This window comes from Coloeus monedula (genome assembly GCF_965178545.1).
Source record: "Coloeus monedula genome assembly, chromosome: 21".
Classification (NCBI taxonomy): Eukaryota; Metazoa; Chordata; class Aves; order Passeriformes; family Corvidae; genus Coloeus; species Coloeus monedula.
The window spans coordinates 8,965,883-8,986,773 of NC_138801.1; the positions used below are offsets into that span (position 1 = coordinate 8,965,883).

At 56.7% G+C, this 20,891-nt stretch overlaps 1 protein-coding gene across 1 annotated transcript in view; it reads right to left on the minus strand.

Annotated features, from left to right (window-relative positions):
- The window catches only part of LOC309581077 (uncharacterized protein), a gene marked incomplete at both ends in the record, with an annotated part of 73,441 nt that overhangs the window by 16,576 nt on the left and 35,974 nt on the right, over positions 1–20,891 (minus strand). Inside the window, 20 exons of the mRNA XM_082295492.1 lie at positions 281–334; positions 1,047–1,091; positions 1,768–1,821; positions 2,321–2,365; positions 2,679–2,732; positions 3,155–3,199; positions 3,286–3,339; positions 3,624–3,668; positions 4,269–4,322; positions 4,531–4,575; positions 4,701–4,754; positions 5,644–5,697; positions 6,380–6,487; positions 7,618–7,671; positions 8,354–8,407; positions 8,518–8,556; positions 12,979–13,098; positions 14,092–14,136; positions 17,043–17,383; positions 17,454–17,712. Coding sequence (XP_082151618.1) covers positions 281–334; positions 1,047–1,091; positions 1,768–1,821; positions 2,321–2,365; positions 2,679–2,732; positions 3,155–3,199; positions 3,286–3,339; positions 3,624–3,668; positions 4,269–4,322; positions 4,531–4,575; positions 4,701–4,754; positions 5,644–5,697; positions 6,380–6,487; positions 7,618–7,671; positions 8,354–8,407; positions 8,518–8,556; positions 12,979–13,098; positions 14,092–14,136; positions 17,043–17,383; positions 17,454–17,712 — 1,623 coding nt within the window. The remainder of the gene's footprint in view (positions 1–280; positions 335–1,046; positions 1,092–1,767; positions 1,822–2,320; positions 2,366–2,678; positions 2,733–3,154; positions 3,200–3,285; positions 3,340–3,623; positions 3,669–4,268; positions 4,323–4,530; positions 4,576–4,700; positions 4,755–5,643; positions 5,698–6,379; positions 6,488–7,617; positions 7,672–8,353; positions 8,408–8,517; positions 8,557–12,978; positions 13,099–14,091; positions 14,137–17,042; positions 17,384–17,453; positions 17,713–20,891) is intronic.

Genomic DNA, 20,891 nt, shown 5'->3' on the forward strand with positions numbered 1-20,891 from the left:
ATCACTTGCAGGGGTGAACACCCCAAACTCTTCTCCCCCAGCATCCCTAGGGCACCAAAAATGGGGAAATACAATTTTTAAACATCCCAAGCGAGATGGAGCAGGGAAGGATGGATCAGGCAGTGGGATCAACACAGGATGAGCTGCCTGGCTGTCACTGTCCCCAAAATCCAGCAGATCCCTGGGGTCCTCGGGCAGCCACCCCAACCCACCCACAGCTGGGGTGAATCTGAACAACAGAGGGAGCAGCTGGGGGCTCCACAGCCTTGGGAATCCGTACCTTGCTTCCTCTGGCTCCCAAATCTCCCTTGGCTCCACCCGGACCTCGGCAGCCCTGCGAGTGAAGGTTAAACTGAGAAACCCCTGTTGCAAACTGGGATCTGATTCTGGCACCAAATAAAGAGACTTTTGCCCTGTTCCTGTCAGGGCTTTCCTCTGCATTTTGGGCACTGGAGTCGTCTGCCCAGGGAGGTGGTGGATGTGTTTTTAAAAAGCCTGGACGTGGCACTCAGTGCCATGGTTTAGTTGATGAGGAGGTGTTAGGTTGGGTCATAGGTCGGACTTGATGATCTCAAAGGTCTTTTCCAACGTGGTTCTGTGATTCTGTGTGGATGGGCCTTTCCCAGCTGGGAGCTGCTGGACCTGCTCTTCATGCTGGGGAGGCTCCAGGGTGTTGGGTTCAATCCCCACCAAAGCAACCCCAGCACCTCATGCCAGTCCCAGCTGCCTGCTGGTGGTGGCATCTCTGGCACCACCAAAACAATGACAAGTGTCTTATCCTTAAGGAACACTCCTGGGTTCCTTAACTCAGGCCAAACATTCCCACTTCCTTGGGCCTCCCAAGGCTCCCCAAGGCAGCCGATTCCTCAGGACACTCTCAGGTCTAAAAGCTCCTCTGAGCCCAAGCTCAGCTCTGCCTGCCCAAACAACTCCAGCTGCCACCTATTCCAACATCAAGTCCAAAGAACATGGAGCTGCAGCTTTGGGCTGCTCTGCCACGGCTCTCCTGCATCCCAAGCAGGGATCCCACAGATGCCACCACTCACCCGCTCTCCTTGGGCACCTCTTGGACCTGGCAGGCCAAGAAAACCCTTCAGAGAGAGAGGGAATGTGAGTTACAAAAGAAAAACACAAAGGGAAGTATTGCACATGCTCCTGGAAACACCAACCCTCCCACAGGGATGGGATGGGATGGGATGGGATGGGATGGGATGGTCAATGGGAGGCACCAGTTTGGCTCTGCTGAGATGCCAGAGTGGGATTTGTTCCCCAAAAAGGGACCAGAAAATGCACAAACCCTCCCAAGGCTGCCCCTAAGATAAGGATGAGGTCCTTGTCAGACTCCAAAATGCACCCCCCACATGCCACCCCGCATCCCTGACCCCATTCCACACCCCAGCTCTCAGCTCTGTGGGTTGGGGACATGAGAAAGGGACACCTAGGCCAGGCAGGAGGGAGGTCAGGTGGCCCCAAGCCCTTGGAAAGGGCAGCTGAGCACCCAAACCCCCTGGGAAAAGGGAAGGGATGGGCAGGGCTGGGCTATCTCTGCTCAGAAATCCTTAGGGAAAGAATAAAGATCGAGGTCCCTGAAAGCAGGAGGGTCAGAGGAGCGCTGGGGACGAGGAGTGCGGCCACAGGGACGGGGCTGGCGTTTCCAACAGCCCCGTGGGAAGCCGGGGAAACAGGAAATTCCCTGCAGGGTTTGTGGGGTGTGAGGGGCAGGATGAGAGCACTCCACACCCAACCACCCCCTTCCCATGGACTTACCCCAGGGCCCTCCTGTCCTGGCTGTCCCCTCACCCCAGGGGCACCGTCTGTACCCTGCAGGAAGAATCCTGGAATCACAGACTGTCCTGAGCTGGAGGGACCCACAGGGATCATCGAGTGCAGCCCCAGCCCTGCCCAGACCCCCCAACAGCCCCACCCTGGGCATCCCTGGCAGCGCTGTCCAAACGCTCCTGGAGCTCTGGCAGCCTCGGGGCCGTGCCCATTCCCTGGGGAGCCTGGGCAGTGCCCAGCAGCCTCTGGGGGAAGAACCTTTCCCTGCTCTCAGCCTGAGCCTCCCTGGCCCAGCTCCAGCCGCTCCCTGGCTGCTGTCCTGGTCACAGAGTGAAGAGGGATCACATCAGAGCACCCAGCCCCTCCATGTCCCCTCCCCAGGGTGACCAGGGACCTCCAGGTGGCATTTGGGAGCTCTGCTGGACGTGCTGCCCCCTCTCCCCTCCAAAAACAGGGATGAGGACCCCCTCAACCCCACAGTTCAGGGAAATCCCTCAAACCTGGCCTTCATCCCCACCAAGGCCCAGAAAAAAGCTCTCACCGTGTCTCCTTTGGGACCAGTGGATCCCTCCAGCCCTGCTGGACCCTGACAAAAGCAAAGGCAGGGGATGTTGGGCAGAACAGGGATGTGGCTCCCTGTCCTGCTCTGGGGGTGAGACCCCAGCCCACAGGAACCTGCCCAGCCCCCCAGGAGCTGCCTCACACCTCAGGGACCCTGTCCCCAGCAGGTCACCCTTTGTCCCCTGTGCCCTCCCCATCCACCCACTCCTGGGGGGCCACGAGGACCCCTAAGGTGGAGGATTTCGTGTCCACTTCCAGAGCACATGGGGGGCAAATCCCAGCAGCTCCTGGAAGAGAACTGGGGGGGATCCACCCACGCCAGGACAGCCCCCACTCACCTGAGAGCCCCTGGGGCCAGGGGGGCCACGCCTGCCCTGCAAGCCCTGGGGTCCCTGCAGAGGGGGGCACACGGAGCTGCCATTAGGATCAAACCCCGGCAGGGCAAAGCCTCTCCTGGGAATTCCCAGCCCCCGAGGAGCTCCAGAGTTCCCAGCTGTGTGGCACACTAAGGGGTACAGGAAGGATTCCCACCCCTGTCCCAGCCCCTCTGCAGCTTTTGGGGTGCGTTGGGATCATTCCCGCCCCCACCCCAGCCCCTCTGCAGCTTTTGGGGTGCGTTGGGATCATTCCCATCCCCTCCCCAGCCCCTCTGCACTTTTTGGGGTGCGTTGGGATCATTCCCACCCCCTCCCCAGCCCCTCTGCAGCTTTTGGGGTGCGTTGGGATCACATCCCAGCTGGAGGAGACCACTCCAGGCTGGGTGAGCCTGGGGACACCCCCCATCCCAGGACATCTCATCCCTGGCATCACCCACCTTGGGGCCGCGGGGGCCGGGCATCCCAGCAGGGCCCATTTCCCCCTGCGGAGAGAGCAGGGAAGGGGCGGGGTGAGCGCAGGGACAGGAAAATCCCAAATGCCAAAGGATGGGGACCGGGACAGACCCACCTGAGAGCCGTTGATGCCTCGGCATCCCACAGATCCCGGCTGGCCCGGCTCTCCCTGCAAGGCAAGGCCCTGCTCAGCCCTACAGCCCCCACAGGGCAGCTGGGACAGGGACCCCAGGCATGTCCCCCATGGGCTACTGGGGATGCTGGGGGGGCTTTACTGGTGAGGTTTAACACCACTGGTCCTTCTGCAATTCCTCCCCCTGCTACCACGATGATTTTAACCAAATGTGGCATTTTTAGCTGTAAATTAGACCAATGGCAAGGACAAGGTGCTGCTCTGGGCAGCAGCAGCTCCACTGCCTGAAATTCCATCTGTCCCAAAGCCCTGGGACTCACCATGGGACCAGCAGGGCCCGGGGGACCCACGGAGCCACCTTCTCCCTGCAGCAGGAGAGAGAAAAACGCCATTTGTTCGCTTTGATCCTCTCCTTCATCCCAAATCCCCCTTTTTCTTCACATCGTCTCCCACATTCCTTCACACCAGCTGCTTGATGCCCCCTCGCACAGCTGCTGCCCAACCCCAGCTCCCTGACTCCTTTCACGTTGGAAAATGAATCCATTCACCACCAAACCATTTCGATTTTCCTTTTAAATCCTTTCCCAACCCTTTCCTGGACAGGATGGCTCGCAGTGATGTGGGAGCACTGAGCTCTCCATGTGCTGAGAGAAGCCTGGAAAAACCAGGTGCTGCCAGCCTGGGATTCATCCTCCTCCAGGCTAAAATAAATCCCAAAGTGCTCTGGAAAAGCTCATTTCTCTTCATTTTTCTTCATTTCTCTTCAATTGGCTTCATTTTTATTCATTTATCTTCATTTCTCCTCATTCCCAGCCAGAACAGGATGGAAAAGTCCCTGTGGGAACTGCTGGAGGCAAGGCCCCAACATGCCTGGATGCAAATCCCTGCTCAGACCCCTCTTCTCAGTGGGAATCCCCGGCTCCTGCACCCCTCCAGGGAGGGCAGGTGACACTAAAACCACTCACCTCTGGCCCTGCAGGGCCCTGGAAGCCCAGGACACCCTTCAGCCCCATCATTCCCTGGAAAAGAAGCCGGGAATGAGGTGTCAGCACCCTGAGGTGGCACTGCCTTTGTCCCCTCCCTCACAGGAGGGGCAGGGACAACACAGAGACCACGAGGGCTTTGCTGAAGGCAGGAGAAGGTGGGCTGGAGCTTGAGGACATGGCAGAGAGGGACAGGGGATGGAAGGAGGGGTGTGAGACACCCCCAGCTCCCCAGGGAACTCACCTGGAGCCCAGCAGGACCTGGCAGCCCATCCTCACCCTTCACCCCCTGGAAAAGCCAAGAGCAGCCTGAGTGATGGAGGAGGAGAGCAGGACCTGGGGGGCTGTGGCAGGGAAGGAGAGACCCCTGCGCACCCTGGCAGGGCTGTGAGGGGCAGGGACAGCCACCCTCACCTTCACTCCCTTCTCTCCTTTGTCCCCAGCTGGGCCAGGGTCTCCCAGGAAACCCTGAAATGGAACGACGAGGATGAAACGGGACCATGAGGAGTTCAAACGGAGCTGTTGGGCCTCAAGGAACACAGTGAGGGTGGGACAGGAGGATGGGGACCCTCGAGGTTGTGCTAAATGGGGCAGGCCCAGAGGCAAAGGTCCCCAGCACGGCGTCACCTCCCTGCAGCTCCTGGTGCCCCGTGTCACCCACAGAGGTGGCACAGGGCTGGCACAGGCAGGAGGGGACAAAGTGTGGCCCAGACCAGGTATCTGATAACCCACGTGGGACTGCTGCTTCAGAAAGAAGAAATTAGGTCTCAACCCCCTCCCAGGACAATCAGGCCTTGGAGGAGCCCAAAAAATCTCCTGGGCAGCTCTGAAAATGTTGGCCTTAAGGGGGAAAATTGAAAAAATTAAAGGGTGACAAACCACCAGCATTCACTTTTTTATGGACATTTTCCATCCTGGCTGAGCCTGGGGAGCAGCGGCAGCACCAGGTGCTGGTGTGGTCCCAGTGAAACCAGTAAGGAAGGGTGCTGGTGTTTGGCACCAGGAGCACGTGCTGGGGCTGGGGCTGGCACTGCTGGAAAAACCAGGTGCTGCCAGCCTGGGATTCATCCTCCTCCAGGCTAAAATAAATCCCAAAGTGCTCTGGAAAAGCTCATTTCTCTTCATTTCTCTTCAATTCGCTTCATTTCTCCTCATTTCTCCTCACTCCCAGCCAGAAGAGGGATGGAAAAGTCCCTGTGGGAACTGCTGGAGGCAAGGCCCCAACGTGCCTGGACGCAAATCCCTGCTCAGACCCCTCTTCCCAGTGGGAATCCCCGGCTCCTGCACCCCTCCAGGGAGGGTGGGTGAGGTTGGCACCTCATCATGCCCATGCCCACGCAAGCCAGAGCCAACTCACCTCTTCTCCCTTGTCCCCAGCCAGCCCTCGGTCACCCTGGAAGCCCTGGAGGCCCTGGGAAGAGGGAGGAAGGAGCAGAGCAGGCACTGAGGGGCTGCCCAGTGTCCACCCACGTCCACCCCATTCCCCAGCAGCTGCTGAGAGCCCCAAACTTTCCAGCACCATCAGTCCCTGTCCTCTAAACGCCCCTGAGAAAGCTCCCATGCCCAGGGGTGTGTCCTGCAATCCCCAGGGATTGCTGCCAGGGGTCTGGAAAAGGGCAGGGACCAAGGAAGCAGATTCCTGGATTGAACACTACCCAGGCATTCCTCAATCACTCTCATTTCTTGGTCACCCTCCAAGTTTTGAGCCCTGAAGGCCTTGGAGCACCCTGGGATAGTGGAAGGTGTCCTGCCCATGGCATAGGGTGGAATGAGATGGGATTTAAGGTCCCTTCCAGCCCAAGCCCTTTCATGATTTGCAGTTGTTCTGCATGAGGAGGTCCAGGTGCAGCAGCCCAGCCCTCGTGCTCAGACCCACCACAGTCCCAGAGCTGCAGCTCGGGTTATCCCAGCCCCTTAATGAACATTTGGGATGCCCCACAACCCTTTTATTCCTGGGAAACCTAATCCAGGAGGAGGAATATTCTAAAGGAGGCAAGAGAAGGAGAAACAGCTTTAGGAGCTCCCTGTCTCCTGCCCGGGGTTTGGAGCTCCAGCTTCCCCCTGATCCTGAGCATTCCCTGCCCACGGCTCACCTGCTCCCCTGGCAGCCCCCGAGGCCCAGGTTTGCCATCCAAGCCAGGGAAACCATCGGAGCCGGGGTATCCCACACGTCCTGGCAAGCCCTGGAGCCCGGGTTCCCCCTGGGGAGGAAAATCCAAGCACGGAAAATGAAAAACTCCACGTGAGGAAAGCAGCAAATGAAACACCGAGCTCTGCCTGCCTCTGGAGCTGGAGCTGGGGAAAAGCTTCCACACCCAGGGGCTGCAAGCGTTGGGCACTGGGATCTTTGCAGGTTCTCCACCAAAACCCTGGGATAGTTGGAACCAGAGGTGTGCAGCAGGAAGCAACAGGGAGGGCAGGGAAGAAGTGATGCAGTGAGAGAAGGTCGAGTGAAAGCCTCCTGCATCGGACCCACCACAATCCCAGAGCTGCAGCTCGGGTTATCCCAGCCCCTTAATGCACGTCTGGGATGCCCCACAAGCCTTTTATTCCCGGGAAACCTAGACCTCGAGGCACTAATCCAGGAGGAGGAATATTCTAAAGGAGGCAAGAGAAGGAGAAACAGCTTTAGGAGCCTCCTGCTCCTTGGCTCCAAGCTGTTCCTGGTCCTTTCCCACGTGCAGGAGTCGGAGCAGATCCATCTCAGGATCCATCTCAGGATCCATCTCAGGATCCATCTCCAGCTAAAGCTTCAGGGCAGCTTTTCCTTCACCCCTGAGCTCAGCGAAATCCTGAATCTGGGCAGGTTAAAGAGGAGTGTGGAGCAAAGCTCCAGCCACGCTGGCACAGCAGGACCTTGCTCTCCTTTCCTTGCACCCACAGGGCACCTGAACCCCACAGGGAGCTGAGCGGGGCAGTGCCAGGGGGGAGGGGGTCCCATGAGGGCACAGCTGCTCCCACGGCAGAGCTCACCCATCCCATCCAGAGCTGGGGTGACAGAAGGACTCTGGGACAGCTCTTTTGGGACAGCTGCCTGGGGGGGCATCACCTGGAGGGGTGCAGCACCCAAAGGGGCCGTGCTGAGCTGTGACTGAGCCACCCCTGGAGCAGCAGCAGGGGAAGGACCCTCTGTGCCACCACCCCTGCCTGGAAGGGCACCCGGGCATCGATCCCACACCTTCAAACCAAGCCCACCATTCCCAAACTGTCCCCAGCCCTGTCACGACTCTCCCTCTCCCAGCCAGGGGCTGATCCAAGAGGGGCTGGGTCCCTGAGGGTCCCAGGACAGCCCTGAGGGTGCACTCAGCCTCTCCAAAGTGTCCCCACTCACCGTGTACCCCCGCTGGCCTTTCTCCCCCGGCTCTCCCGGTGCTCCGCAGGGTCCCTGCGCACAAACAGGGACTGAGTCACCCGAGGTGTCCCCAGATCCTGCCCCGAGCCCTGGGGAGGCTGTGGGGACAAGCAGCAATGCCCAAAGGTGACCTTGGGAAGGGCAGAGTGGGATCATTCGCATCCCTGGCACCCCAACCCTGCCCACCATGGCGGGGTCTGTGCCCAGAGCAGGTTTGGAGTGGGGAGCAGATCCATTTTCCCACTGCTTTGGCTCCTGATGGGATGTCAGGACAGGGAGTTTTGCCTTCCTTCCCTTTGCCTCATGGCCAGATGTGGGGGAAGCATCACCCAGCAATGCCAGGGCGGTGGGCATGGAGCTGAGACCCCCCAGCACGGGCTGGCCCCACACAAATCCTTCCCCAGACCCTCCCTGCCTTGTTTTTGTGCCTCTCAGAGGGATCCACGTGGTCCCTTCTCCAAAAACAAGGCTGGAAGCTGATGCCCCAGGGAAGGAAGCCAGCCCTGCTCAGCTGGCACAGAGAGAGGGGCTGAGAGTTGGATATCAAACATCGCAGGTTTCAGTGGGAAGCACACAAAAAATCCATTAGGCTGCTTTGAAACCCAATCCCAAAGTCCTTAATTACAGCACAGCCCAAGTGCTTGGGGACATCGACCCTAAAAGTGTCCCCAGGGCAGCAAGGCCACCGAGGGGACAGCAGGGCTTTTGTACTTACAGGTGCTCCTGTTCTCCCGGGATGTCCTGGGGGCCCAGGAGCTCCGGGTTTTCTCTGGATTCAAAAGAAAAACATTGGAAAAACCCATCAAGTGCTTGGAGCAGGGAAAATTCAGCTGCCAACAAGGAAAAACCCAAACCCAAAGTGACTGAAGCGGCACTCACCGGCCAGCCCGCGTGCAGGAGTTGGTAAAATGATGATTGCTGAAAGAAAAGTGAGGGGGGGGGGAAAAGCAAAAGGTGAAAAAAAATAATCCCAAATCCCTTTTGGCTGGATTTAAAGGTCTTTCTCCTCATTTTGGAAAGATGCAGCAATGAACCACTTGTTTAATTCATTTATTTATTTCATGCTCTGGGCCAGCAAGGCACGGGAGGAAGGATAATCTGAGGATAATGTGTGGGAAATAAGGAATTATTTCATCAGCAGATTAAGCAGACCTAATTCTCCTGGGATTTGGTGCAATTCAGCTCCTCCACGGATGCCCTGCAGCCCTGGGACACCAGAAATGTTTGGAATATGGAAAAGTAAGAGTAGTGAGCACAGGGACTGTCAGAGTTTGGTCTAAAATCAGCTCTTTTGACCCCGCAGTTTGCTCCAGGTTGGGAATCTCCTTCAGCCTCTGGAAAACCCAGAGGAGCAGATGCCCCACAGGCTTTCCCCTCGCTGCTCCCAACAGCCAAATCTTGGATGCACTTCCAATTTTTTCCAAGCCCAGATGCCCACAGAGAGGGGAAGACCCACCTGAAAGGCCCAGGGTGGATTAATCCCACCCCAACCACAGCTAATCCCATCGTGTTTCCAAACCAGCATAAAGGTCCCAAACCCTCCTGGTGCATCCCCCTCTCCAAGCTGGGTTTTCCCAAGTTTTTGGAGATGTCCAGGAGATACAGTGCCCATCTCCAGCTACCAGCAGCACAGGAGGCAAACCCCATCTTTCCTCCTCCTCCTTCCCATGGTGAGCCCAGACCCGTGGTCCAGGCAGCTCCTCCAAATCCTGGCTGGCACCAGAGGCTAAGAAATCCCCCTCCTTATCCATCACCCCAATTCCAGGCAGCTGGAGGGGCAGGATTCACTCTGTGCTCCCCAATTTCAGCCTCGAGGACACCGGGAAATTCCTCCTGTCCCCTGCTCCAAGGACCTGCCCCCCAACTGCAGTGGGGAGAGAGGGCAAAAGCCAAGGAACTCTTGAAGGGAAAGAAACACAGAGCTTTGAGCAGATGGGAATATTCCCAGCAGTGACCAGGACTCTCAGAGGCAGATGATGGATGGAATCCCTGCTCCTTTCAAGCTGATCCCAAATTGATTTCCATGTCCCTCCTGTCCAGCCAGTTCTCATTTCCCCCAAAATCCGCTCCCAAAACCTTTCAGGAGGAGGTTGGAGCAGGGCCAATGCTTTTGCCTTGTCTCAGGAATCAGTGAACTCCGATTCACTCAGGACAGGATATTATTTCATCCAAGCTTTTAACAAGGGGGAAGAAAAAAATCCCACGTGAGACACGGCCTCGGATTTCGGAGCACCAGATGCCAAGGACAGGGGAGAGCAGTTAATTGGCTCTGCAATTCCAGCAGGAAACAGTCGGAGCTCTGGGAAGGGGGAGCAGCACGAGGGGAGGGGATGGAGGATGGGAGCAGCACCGTGGGGATCTGTGCTCCCGGAAACCTCCAGCCTGGGAGCCCTTCCAGCAGCCCTGGGGGCAGCTCTGGCTGCCCAACCTGTGCCACCCTCTGTAGTCACCCCACGGTCACCCCATCCTGCCCCATGGCCATCCTCACCCTGTGCCACCCTCTGTAGTCACCCCATGGCCACCCTCACCCTGTGCCACCTTCTGTGGTCACTCCATGGCCACCCTCACCCTGTGCCACCTTCTGTGGTCACTCCATGGCCACCCTCACCCTGTGCCACCTTCTGTGGTCACTCCATGGCCACCCTCACCCTGTGCCACCTTCTGTGGTCACTCCATGGCCACCCCAGTCTGTGCCACCCTCTGCAGTCACCCCATGGCCATCCTCACCCTGTGCCACCCTCTGCAGTCACCCCAAGGCCATGCCCACCTGTGCCATGCTCTCCAGTCACTCCATAACCACCCCCCAGGGCACATGCCAACCCTGCAGTAGTAGCACATCCCTAAAAGTTCCCTCCTTTTCCCTTTCTTTCCCCGCGAGGTTCCCAGGCACCATTCCCTGCTTTTACAGGCATTGGGATGGAGGCAAGGGAAGGACTCTGGTGCTGCAGGTTAAGCTCTCCCATAACTGTGGGAGCTCCAGTTCTCCTTCCCAGGATTCTGGGACTTCCCCACTGCTGAATCAATTCCAGAACAAGCCAGCAGCAGTTCCTGCCCCTCCAGCCACTCCGAGACAACTTCTTGGCAAAGCCAACATCTGTCAGCACGTCGGGAACAAAAGCACAGGGCAGGGGCTTGGGCTGGAATCACAGCGGCCTTGAGTGGCTTTTCCTTAATTCCCATCGACAACAAAGGGTTTTTTCATGGGAAGTGAGCGGGAGAGGCTGCTGAGCACCACAACAGCCACAGCTGCTCTGGGACAGTCACCACATCCCTTGTTTTCCCAGCCCATCCTCCTGCAGTGTCCCTGAGCCTCAGGGGTGGCTTCCCTGCCCTGCATTTCCAAAGGCTGAGCCAACAACAGACCCCAGGATACCCCAAATCCCCCAAACCCTGGGGATCCGCTCATGGGAGCCCCAAAGCACGGTGCTGTGGGGCTGCAGGCACAGCCAGCCCCGTCCCCAGAGCAGCCAGAGTCCCAGCCCGGCCTTATCTCAGCAGAGATTAGCAAATCCCAGCCCAGGGCTTTGCGCTTTCCTGCTGCCGCCGGCGGCACCGCCGGGGTCATGGGGCCACAGACACAATGGCCCTGCGTAGCTTTGGGGTGGCCCACGGCCCCCTGGCAGACACTGCCTTCCCCTAGAGATGGCACCAGGCCAGCCCTGCTGGGACCAGGGCCAGCACCAGGGCCCAGAGGAGCAGGGGCTGCACTCAGAGCCTAAGGGACAAGGGCCAGCACCAGGGCCCAGGGGACAAGGGCCAGCACCAGGGCCCAGGGGACAAGGGCCAGCACCAGGGCCCTCAGCCAGGTTGCAGCAGCTCTCCAACTTCAGCTTCCCAAGCACAGACAGGATGTGCTGCCTCCAGCATTCCAAAGTGGGGACACCAAGGAATTCCCAGCCCGTAGGTGTGAGTGTTTCTGCCTGCAGGAAAACAAAGCTTGAGGTCTCTTTCCAAATGCAGGCAGGGGGAGAATAAAGGGAATTCTGACTGCAGAGCAAAGTGCTGGAAGCATGGCCTGAGAGCAGGAACTGGTGAGAGAGGGGTCTGCCCTGGGTGGGAGGAGATCCCTACCATGGAGATATCCAGCTCCCTCTTATCCCTGTTAATTCCTGCACACACTGCGTGCCTGGGATGGATCCTGTGAGTGCTGGGAGCTGCACAGCTCCTGCCCTGGAGCAGCAGGAGGATGGCAGAACACAGAGGTTCTCCAGGTCAACCAAGACTTCTCCCGATGACCAGCAGGAATCTGATCTCTGCTTTGATCCAATCCAAGCCAAACCCGCAAAGGTCTGGCCCAAGGACTCCCAGCAGGTCAATCCAAGCTCAGATCCAAACCAGGACCATCCTCCTCCTCCTCCCCCTCCTCCAGCACCATCCCTGCGCCGGGTGTGCTGTGCTGGCAGAGCAGAGATCCTCCTGCTGCATTCTCTCCCCAGAATTCCTGGCATTTCCCCTGGAGCAGAGAATGCAATGATGGCTCTTCACCAATGAGTGAGCTGTGGAGAACTCAAATATCCCCCCCAAGGTCACTGGAGCTCTTGGAGAGCTGGAGTGTGGAGCTCTCACCAGCCCAGTGCTCTGCCCCTGAAGCCACTGATGCCATCGTGCCACACTGCAGGGACCAGAGGGAAACAGAGCCCCACAAAGCAGAGCGCATTCCCAGCCCCAGGAAAAGTGCTGGGGCACTTAGAAACACAACTCCTTCAGCTACTGCCCTGCCCAGATCACTCCAGGCTCCACAGGGAGTTTAAGCTTAATCACAGCAGAGGCTGTGCTGTGAGGAGTTGGGAACTCTTGATGAGCCTGGCTGGGTTGTTCAGTGAGTTTGGGAGTCATCCCATGGAGTTTTCCAGCTATGCAGTGCCTGAGGCACTCCTGCCTCCCCACAGATCCTGCTCCAATGGATCAGGTGAGAAAAGGTCTCAGCAAGAGCTGGATGGGCACAAACCCTGTGAGCCACAGGCTGGGACAAGGTGGGAAACAGGAGAGAGGCTTTGTAATCAGAGCAGGAAAAGGGCTGCTCGTGCATGGCTTGGATCTTCCTTGGGCCCTGTCCCAGGGGGTGATGGATGGACCATGGCCAAGACGTCCTGGTCAGCCACAGGGGACAGAGCACACTCTGATCCCATTCCACCCACACAGCCAGCCCCAGTGAGCTGCACCTCCCTCCTTGGCATCTCCCCTCAGCTCCCACCCAACAGTGAGGAACCTCAGCCATGGCAAACCCTTCCATCCCATCCCATCCCATCCCATCCCATCCCATTCCCACAGAGCAGAGGGATGCAGGGAGCTGCTGGGGAGGTGTGAGTGGAGCACTTGCTCCCTGTGGCTGGAACTCACCGTGAACAACTGCCAGTCCTCCCTGGAGTTCCTCCAGAGGACAACGGTGGGGACACCAGGGATGCCAGCGGGGCCGGGATCACCTGGGGGGCCCGTCCGCCCCACGGCTCCAGGGTATCCCTGCGGAGACAAGGGCAGCTCCTTAAAACCTGCGGGGATTTAGGACCCAGCACAGGCTGGACACCGGCTCTGACTCAGAGCCCTGTCAGGGTCTGGGCAGGGAGGGCAGCCTGGGTCTGACCAGTGCAGGGCTGGAGGACAAATGTCCCTGCAAGATGATTTCATGGATATGAAATGGGTTTGGGCTTTGGGACACACCAGTGTCCCTCCTCCAGGTGATCTGAGCTGAAGCTGCTCCATGTCCCAGCTCTGCTGCCTTTGCAGAGCCACTGAGTGGCTCAGAGGAAAGAGAGCAGCTTGTCCAGGCACATCAGTCACAGAGTCCCAGGATATCCTGAGCTGGAAAGGACCCACAGGGATCATCCCATCCAATTCCAGCACAGACCCCCCCAAGAGCCCCACCCTGGGCATCCCTGGCAGCGCTGTCCAAACGCTCCTGGAGCTCTGGCAGCCTCGGGGCCGTGCCCGTTCCCTGGGGAGCCTGGGCAGTGCCCAGCACCCTCTGGGGGAAGAACCTTTCCCTGCTCTCAGCCTGAGCCTGCCCTGGCCCAGCTCCAGCCGCTCCCTGGCTGCTGTCCCTGGCCCAGGAGCAGAGATCGGAGCTGCCCCTCGGGAGGAGCTGCAGCCCCCGGGGAGCTCTGCCCTCAGTCTGCTCCAGCTGAACAATCCCAGTGCCCTCAGCTGCTCCTCACGGGCCCCTACAGACCCTTCCCCATCCTTGTGGCCTCCTCCGAATGCTCTCTAATAACTCAATGTCCTTTTTTATATTGTGGTGCCCAAAACTGCCCCAGAACTTGAGGTGAAATCCTAAGCCTGGGCTTAAAGTGCTCACTAAACCCAGTTCCTCCCTCTTCCAAACCCACAGACAGGGCCCCCAGGAGCTCCCACTGCCCTCTGGATGAAAAACCCCCAAACCAACCCAAACTGTCAGTGGTGTTTGCCCCACACCCTACACCCCATACTGGACATGCCCCTGTTTTTCTGGATACTCACTTTGTCTCCTTTGGGCCCCACCAGTCCCCGTTTGCCAGGACAGCCCTGAAAGGCAAAGGAGAAGAGCTGTGACCCCAAAGGGGAGATCCCACAGTGACCGAGTGACCAGGGCCACAGCCCCAGGCAAGCAGGGACTGAAATGGTGGATTCAGAGCAAACCAGCAGCTTCAACCTCCAAGAAACACCCCAAAAACCAGTGTGGGGTGGGAAGAGCCTCCTGGTTTGGCTGCTCCTGCTCGGGCACCACAGAAACACCCCAGAGCAGGCAGGGGAGCAGGAGAACATCTCCTGACACCTGGGGAGGAAAGGCAGCGTGTTAGGGAAAAAAAAAATCCCCTAAAATTGAATCATATCCACACTCCAATAGGAGTTTGGACAAGGACACAAACATCAGCTGCCTTTAACTGCTGGGAGATGTGATCTGGGCAAAAATGCACATTTTGGCCACGGGCTGACCCCACTTCAGGGCTTACCAAGGCACCTGTGTGGGCAGAAACAGCCAGCTGGGAGATCCTGGCTTTTTGGGATGACAACAATTCCCTGGAAGGTGTTACCTGACAGCCTCTGCCTGCCTCTGCTGCAGAGCTGCAGATCTGACAGCTTCAATCCCAGGCACAGCTTTGTTCTGAGCCTGCAGAGCACCAGGTCTGACCCCACAGAGCTCCCCCATGGCTCCATTCCCTCTCCCTGGGGACCCCGGGGCCCCCCTGCCCTCCACCCTTGGGAGCAGCAGCAGGACAGCAGCAGGGAAAGCTGCCAGGCTGGGAACACATTTGGGCCAAAATAATGGCTCTGACCATGCCTGGCACATGCCACCACTGAGCTTCAGTCCTGCACAGAATCCTAAAGTGGTTTAGGTTGGAGGGACCTTCAATCCCATCCCATCCAGCCCCTGCCATGGGCAGGGACACCTCCCACTGTCCCAGGCTGCTCCAAGCCCCAATGTCCAGCCTGGCCCTGGGCACTGCCAGGGATCCAGGGGCAGCCCCAGCTGCTCTGGGCACCCTGTGCCAGGGCCTGCCCACCCTCAGAGAAAAGATGTTTTCCCAATATCCCATCCAAACCTGCTCTTTTTCCATGTGAAGCCCTTCCCCGTGTCCTGTCACTCCATGCCCTTGTAAGAAGCCCTTCTCCATCTTTCCTGTCAGCTCCCTAACCCCTAAAGCTGGGATGGAGCTCTGGGACCGGTGTTTCCACCCAGGATACTCAGGACCAAGGACACAAATCCCATCTCCAGGCTTTCTCCAGGACAGGAAAGCAGCTCCCCCCAAGGCTGGGTCCCTCCTGACAGCAGGGCTGTCAAACGTCGTGACGTTTCCTCTTCTCCTGGGATTTTTTCAGCCTCCAGCATCTGTTCCTTTTGCCTTTTTCTTCTATTTTTGCAGGCAAGAGCTGCAGCAGCAAGGAGGTGGCTTGAAGGGGGAGTTAGCAGTCCTAAATTTATCCCAAGGCTGGCTCAGGGATGATGGATTTAGTGCCAGGTCCCTTAGACACGGCCATGGAAACGGCCCTGCAGGAGCCCCCCGAGCCCCGGGGCAGAGCCCACAACTTCCACAGGGATGGAAGGAAAAGGCAAGAGAAGGTGCCCGGGGTCACTTCTGGCAGTGGGGAAATGAAATAAAATAAAATTTTCTAGAGGAAACGTTAAGAAAATATAAATAAATTAGGGAAATCATTTTGGCAGAATGAATAAACAGAAAAATATTTAAAAACATTTTTCAGCTACTCCTCAACAAAGACTCCTCTGAAACTTTTTCTATTTCAAGTTTACCTTTTTATAATTTTCCTTTTCTCGTCAATGAAGACTTGGCTCCTCTAAAGCTTCTTCTATTTCAAGTTTACCTTTTTTTTTTCAATTTTCCCTTTTTCATCCTCAATGAAGACGTGACTCCTCTAAAGCTTTCTCTAGTCTAAGTTTACCTTCTTTTTTCCCCTAAATTTCCCTTTTTCATCCTCTACAACAACTGAATGACTTGAAAAACACTCAGAATGTATTACAAGATAAATCCAGTGCTCTGCTTTGAACCAGGCATCAATTTGGGGGTGAAGAAGCCAAAAGCAGCGATGCCAGTGGGGTCCATGGGTGGGTGGCAGGGGTTTTGTGTGGGGTCTGGGGCTGGAGGGAATAGCTTGGTCCCCTCTGATCCCCTCAGCCTGATTCTGGGCAGGACCAGGGTGAAATAAAAGTGAAAAAAAAATAAAAGTGAAAAAACAAAGTTTGATGGAATGATTTGAGACCATCTCTAGAGCAAGGAGGACAAGGGAATCGTCTTCTCTCCAGTTTTCAGTGAGGTTTCCTCAGTGACATCCAAAAATCTTCTGCCAGTGTCAGTGCACAGCCCCACTGTGCCTGCACGGGGAGGGCTCCCCAACCTGGAGGTTTCCCATCCTGGAGAAGGTTCTCCACCCTGAAGATGGTTCCCCATCCTGGAGAAGCTTTCCCCATCCTGGAGAAGCTTTCCCCATCCTGGAGATGGTTCCCCATCCTGGAGATGGTTCCTTATCCTGGACAGGGTTCCTCACCCTGGAGAAGCTTTCCCATCCTGGACAGGGTTCCTCACCCTGGAGAAGCTTTCCTATCCTGGAGAAAGTTCCCCATCCTGAAGATGGTTTCCCACTCTGGAGATGGTTTCCCCATCCTGAAGATGGTTCCTCACCCTGGAGAGGCTTTCCCATCCTGGAGAAAGTTCCCCATCCTGAAGATGGTTTCCCACTCTGGAGATGGTTTCACCATCCTGGAGAAGGTTCCCCATCCTGGAGAAGGTTCCCCACCCTGAAGATGGTTCCCCATCCTGGAGAAGCTTTCCTATCCTGGACAAGGTTCCTCACCCTGGAGAAGGTTTCCCACCCTGGAGAAGGTTTCCCACCCTGGAGAAGGTGTCCCTGAGCTGTTTCCCCCATCTCAGCAGCCTTTCCCCACCACCCACCCCTCCTACCCCTTCTCCACTCACCGGCAGCCCCGGCGGTCCCGGCAGCCCCGGCGGTCCCGGCTTCACACGGCCCTGGTGTCCACGTGCCACCCACAATCCGGCATGTCCTGCTCCGAGAGGATTCTCTGGGACACCCACCACTGCCCCTGCCCTCAGGGGACCTTTGGGGACGTTTCCTTTGGGAGCAGCCCCCCGATGAGGCGATGGGGACACTCTGGGGAAGGGGTCCAAGCGAGGTTTGCCGGGCGGGAGCCGCCGCCGCGTACCCACATCCCCCGCCAGCTTCTCGGTGGTGACGTTCTCCTCACGGGGGTCAGAGCCACGCTCCTTCTTGGCTGCTTGGGGGGGTTTGATGGAGGCTCCTGGGTGGGTGAAGCACTGTCAGATTCCCAGAAATCGGGATGGAGAAAAGGAGGAAAATCGTGGACTCACCGGAGCTTCTCCTGAGCGCTGGCCTGCCGGGGCCGGTGATTTTGTTGTAGGTGGAGTTCAGCAGCTCAAAGCCTTCATCCTCAATGGACAGGCTGCCCTCTTCCTCCTCCTCCTCCTCCTCCTCCTCAGCTGGTGGCACCTTGTGAGCAGAGAGGGAAGCCAGGGCGCTCCCATCAGGCTGGAGGTTGAGCGTCCCCTGGGCAACCTCCCACGGCCAAGGTGGCCCCAGGGTCAAATCTGAACTGCTGAGTCTGGAGTCCTGAAAAAGAAGAAAGGAAAAAGATGAAGTTTGAAGGGTTCACTTATTTTTTTCCTTCTTTGCTGCTCAATGGAGTGCCCAGGGAGGTGGTGGAGTCACCATCCCTGGGAGTATCCAAGGAATGACTGGATGTGGCACTCAGTGCTCTGGTCTGAGTGACAAGGTGGTCACAGGTTGGACTTGATGACCTTGGAGGTCATTTCCAATCCTAATGACTCTGTATTTCCTAATTTCCCACATGCTGGAATGCTGCTGAGGGGATGAAGCAGGGCACAGCTTGTGAGCCCCAGGCAGGAGCCCTCAAATTCCAGGGCAGCTCATCCAGAATGAGCAGGACACTTCATTCACCTCCAAACCAAAACTTTCCTTCCACAAGGGACACGAGCTGCTCTGGGCACCCTGTGCCAGGGCCTGCCCACCCTCCCAGGGAACAATTCCTTCCCCATATCCCATCCAGCCCTGCCCTCTGGCACTGGGAAGCCATTCCCTGTGTGCTGTCCCTCCGTGCCTTGTCCCCAGTCCCTCTCCAGCTCTCCTGGAGCCCCTTTAGAGGCTCTTTCTGCCCAACAACCTCCAGCAGAGCCCAGGCACTGCCCAGGGATGGGGGAAAACGGCAGCACTGGGAGGAATGACCCCACTCAACTCAAAAACACCGGCTGTGGAAAAGGAGCTGAACTTCAGAGCTCCCTGCACTGCAAAATCCCACCACTTTTCCACCCAGCACTGGTGAAAGCACCTCAGGCTGGGCTGGTGGGTGGGTGTGAAGGTCCTGCACCTCTCCTGGAGCAGCTGCAGCATTTCCAGCAGCCCCACATGGCCACCAGCCCTGCCTGGAGCCCGCTCCGTGCTGCTCCTGGGCTCCGCGGGGACACGCACAGCGCGTGGCACCGCGAGCTGGTGGCACCAGGCTGCCTGGTGGCTCCTGGTGGAGAAGCTGCTGAGGAGCCAGCTGAGAGAAGTCACTAGAGGGAGATGCAGCCCCACGCTTGCCTTGCAGGGCCGGGAAGGAGACCTGGAGAGTCCTTCCCATCCTTCTTCCCACATTCCATGGGCTGAGCCCAGCACCTGGCTCCCGTTCTGCTTTGCTCCATGGATCCACTGGCTTGGGAGCAAGCACCAAGGGGGATTTGCAGGAGCAGCAAGCAGGAAAAACAACAATTTTCCTGCCAGAAGTGGTGATCCTGCAGGTGAGATCCTGCAGGTGAGAACCCAATGGTCCCAGTGGAGCCGACTCTGGCCAAGCCCATTTGGGATGACCACAGGAGGTGGAGGAACTCCAAAGGCAGCAGGAGCTGCTGAAGCTTTGGCTCTGCTGCCAGCAGATTGGAGATTTCCAAGCTCTTCCCATCCCAAGTAGAGGAGAAAAAATTAATTTTGCAATTTTGTAGTTTTTTAACATTTAAATTTCGTAATTTTTCAATTTTTTATTTTTGCAAATTTTTACGTTTGTAATTTTGTATTTTTTATTATTATTTTGCTGTTAAAATGCCGAAAAAGAGAAGCCACTTGCTGATCGGCTGTCCCAAGCAAAGAGGCTGCAAGGGTTGCAATTAATCAATTAAAATAAATCAGTGGAGGCATTGCTCCACACAGAGAACCAGAGAGGAGGATTCAAAACTCCCCTGCCTTCAGCCCATCACCCCCCACCCTCACAGTGTCCCCTCAGAGGTGGTGGCTGGTCAAAAGTCACCTGAAGAGATGCTAAAATTGGGTCCCTGAGTTGACTAAACCCACCTGGGCACGACCCCTCCAGCCTCGTGGAGCTGCAAAGAGGCTTTGCCCAAAATCTGGAGCATCACCAGGGTCCTCCCTGTGCAGCCTCAGGGTGGCACCTCTGCCAGGGGCACCTCGAGAGCCCCACTCCTCATTTCCACAGCCCAGACAAGCTCCTGAGAGAGGGACAAGGGACAGCAGAGTCCCCACAGGGCAGTAGCTCCCTCGAGGGGAGCACAGGGAATATTTGTTCTTTTTGCAGCAATTCCTGGAGGGATAAAAGCCACAGCCCTTTCTTTTGGAGCTGAAATAAAGAAATGAAGAGTTGGAATCAAAAATTTTTGCTTGCAGAAATTAAACCGTGAAGCAGCGCCGTTTTGATGTTACATTTTTGGTGCTTTTGGGGGTTTTCTGATTAAAAGCAGGTCTTGAAATACACCTTTAATGGTGGAAAAAAACCAAAACAAAACAATGGACTTCAGCTTCCCAACTTGATCTGTATTTCTCCCTCCAACCAATTGTTCTGGTTTTGATCCAAAGTGTTCATTTTCTTAAAACACATTTCGCAACCAGTGAACCCCGAGGATTGGAAAGTTTCAGCTTTCAGGAAGAGAACTTGGTGCCTCATTTTATACACCTTGGAGTGGAAAATTAACAGAAGACAGCAGCACCTCTCTGCTCCACGGGGCTGGGGGATTCAGCCCAGGGGTCTCAACAGCCAAACATTTAAAAACCAGTTCCTCAAAGGACAGTTTCCTGTGGGTACCAGCTGGCAGAAGGCATCAGGGAATGGTTTGGGTTGGAAAAGACCTTAAATCCCATCTCATTCCACCCCTGCCACAGGCAGGGACACCTTCCATAGACCAGGTTGCTCAGATTTCCAACCAACTCGGCCAGCAGGTGAGGAAAAGTGCAGTGAGAATTCCCAAACCTTATTAACCACGAGCTGTGAGGCGCTGCAGGGGCAGGAGCTGAAGAGTTCGGGTTCTCAGTGGGTGATGCTGGTGCAGAAGAGCTCCACAGGATGTGCCAGCCTGGGAATCCCAGTGGGAAGCCACATCCAGGCCTGGCAGCTGGCACTGGGAGCCTGGAATTCCCACACAGTGCAGACAAGGAGGTTTTAAATTCACCTTCAACACTTGACATGGGAAAGGTCCACACTGGAAACTCCACGAGAAAAGGGTCTCAAGTAAAAGTTACTGAGGCATGAGGCTGAATTATATTGGTTGTGTAAACACAGCTAAAGCCAAAATCAATAGAACCCATCCTTGATCCTCCAAACAGGCCAAATTTAGAGGAGAACCAGCTGAGAGGGACAAATTGGGAACAGCTCAGAAGTTGTCCAAAAGCGTGAGAGTTGAGTGAGGCATGTGAGTTTGAGCTCCCAGAAATTCCAGCTGGGAAGTGGGGAAGGAGCCCAGATTGAAAGCAGCCATTAAGGGTGATAAAACAGAAGGGAAAAAAGA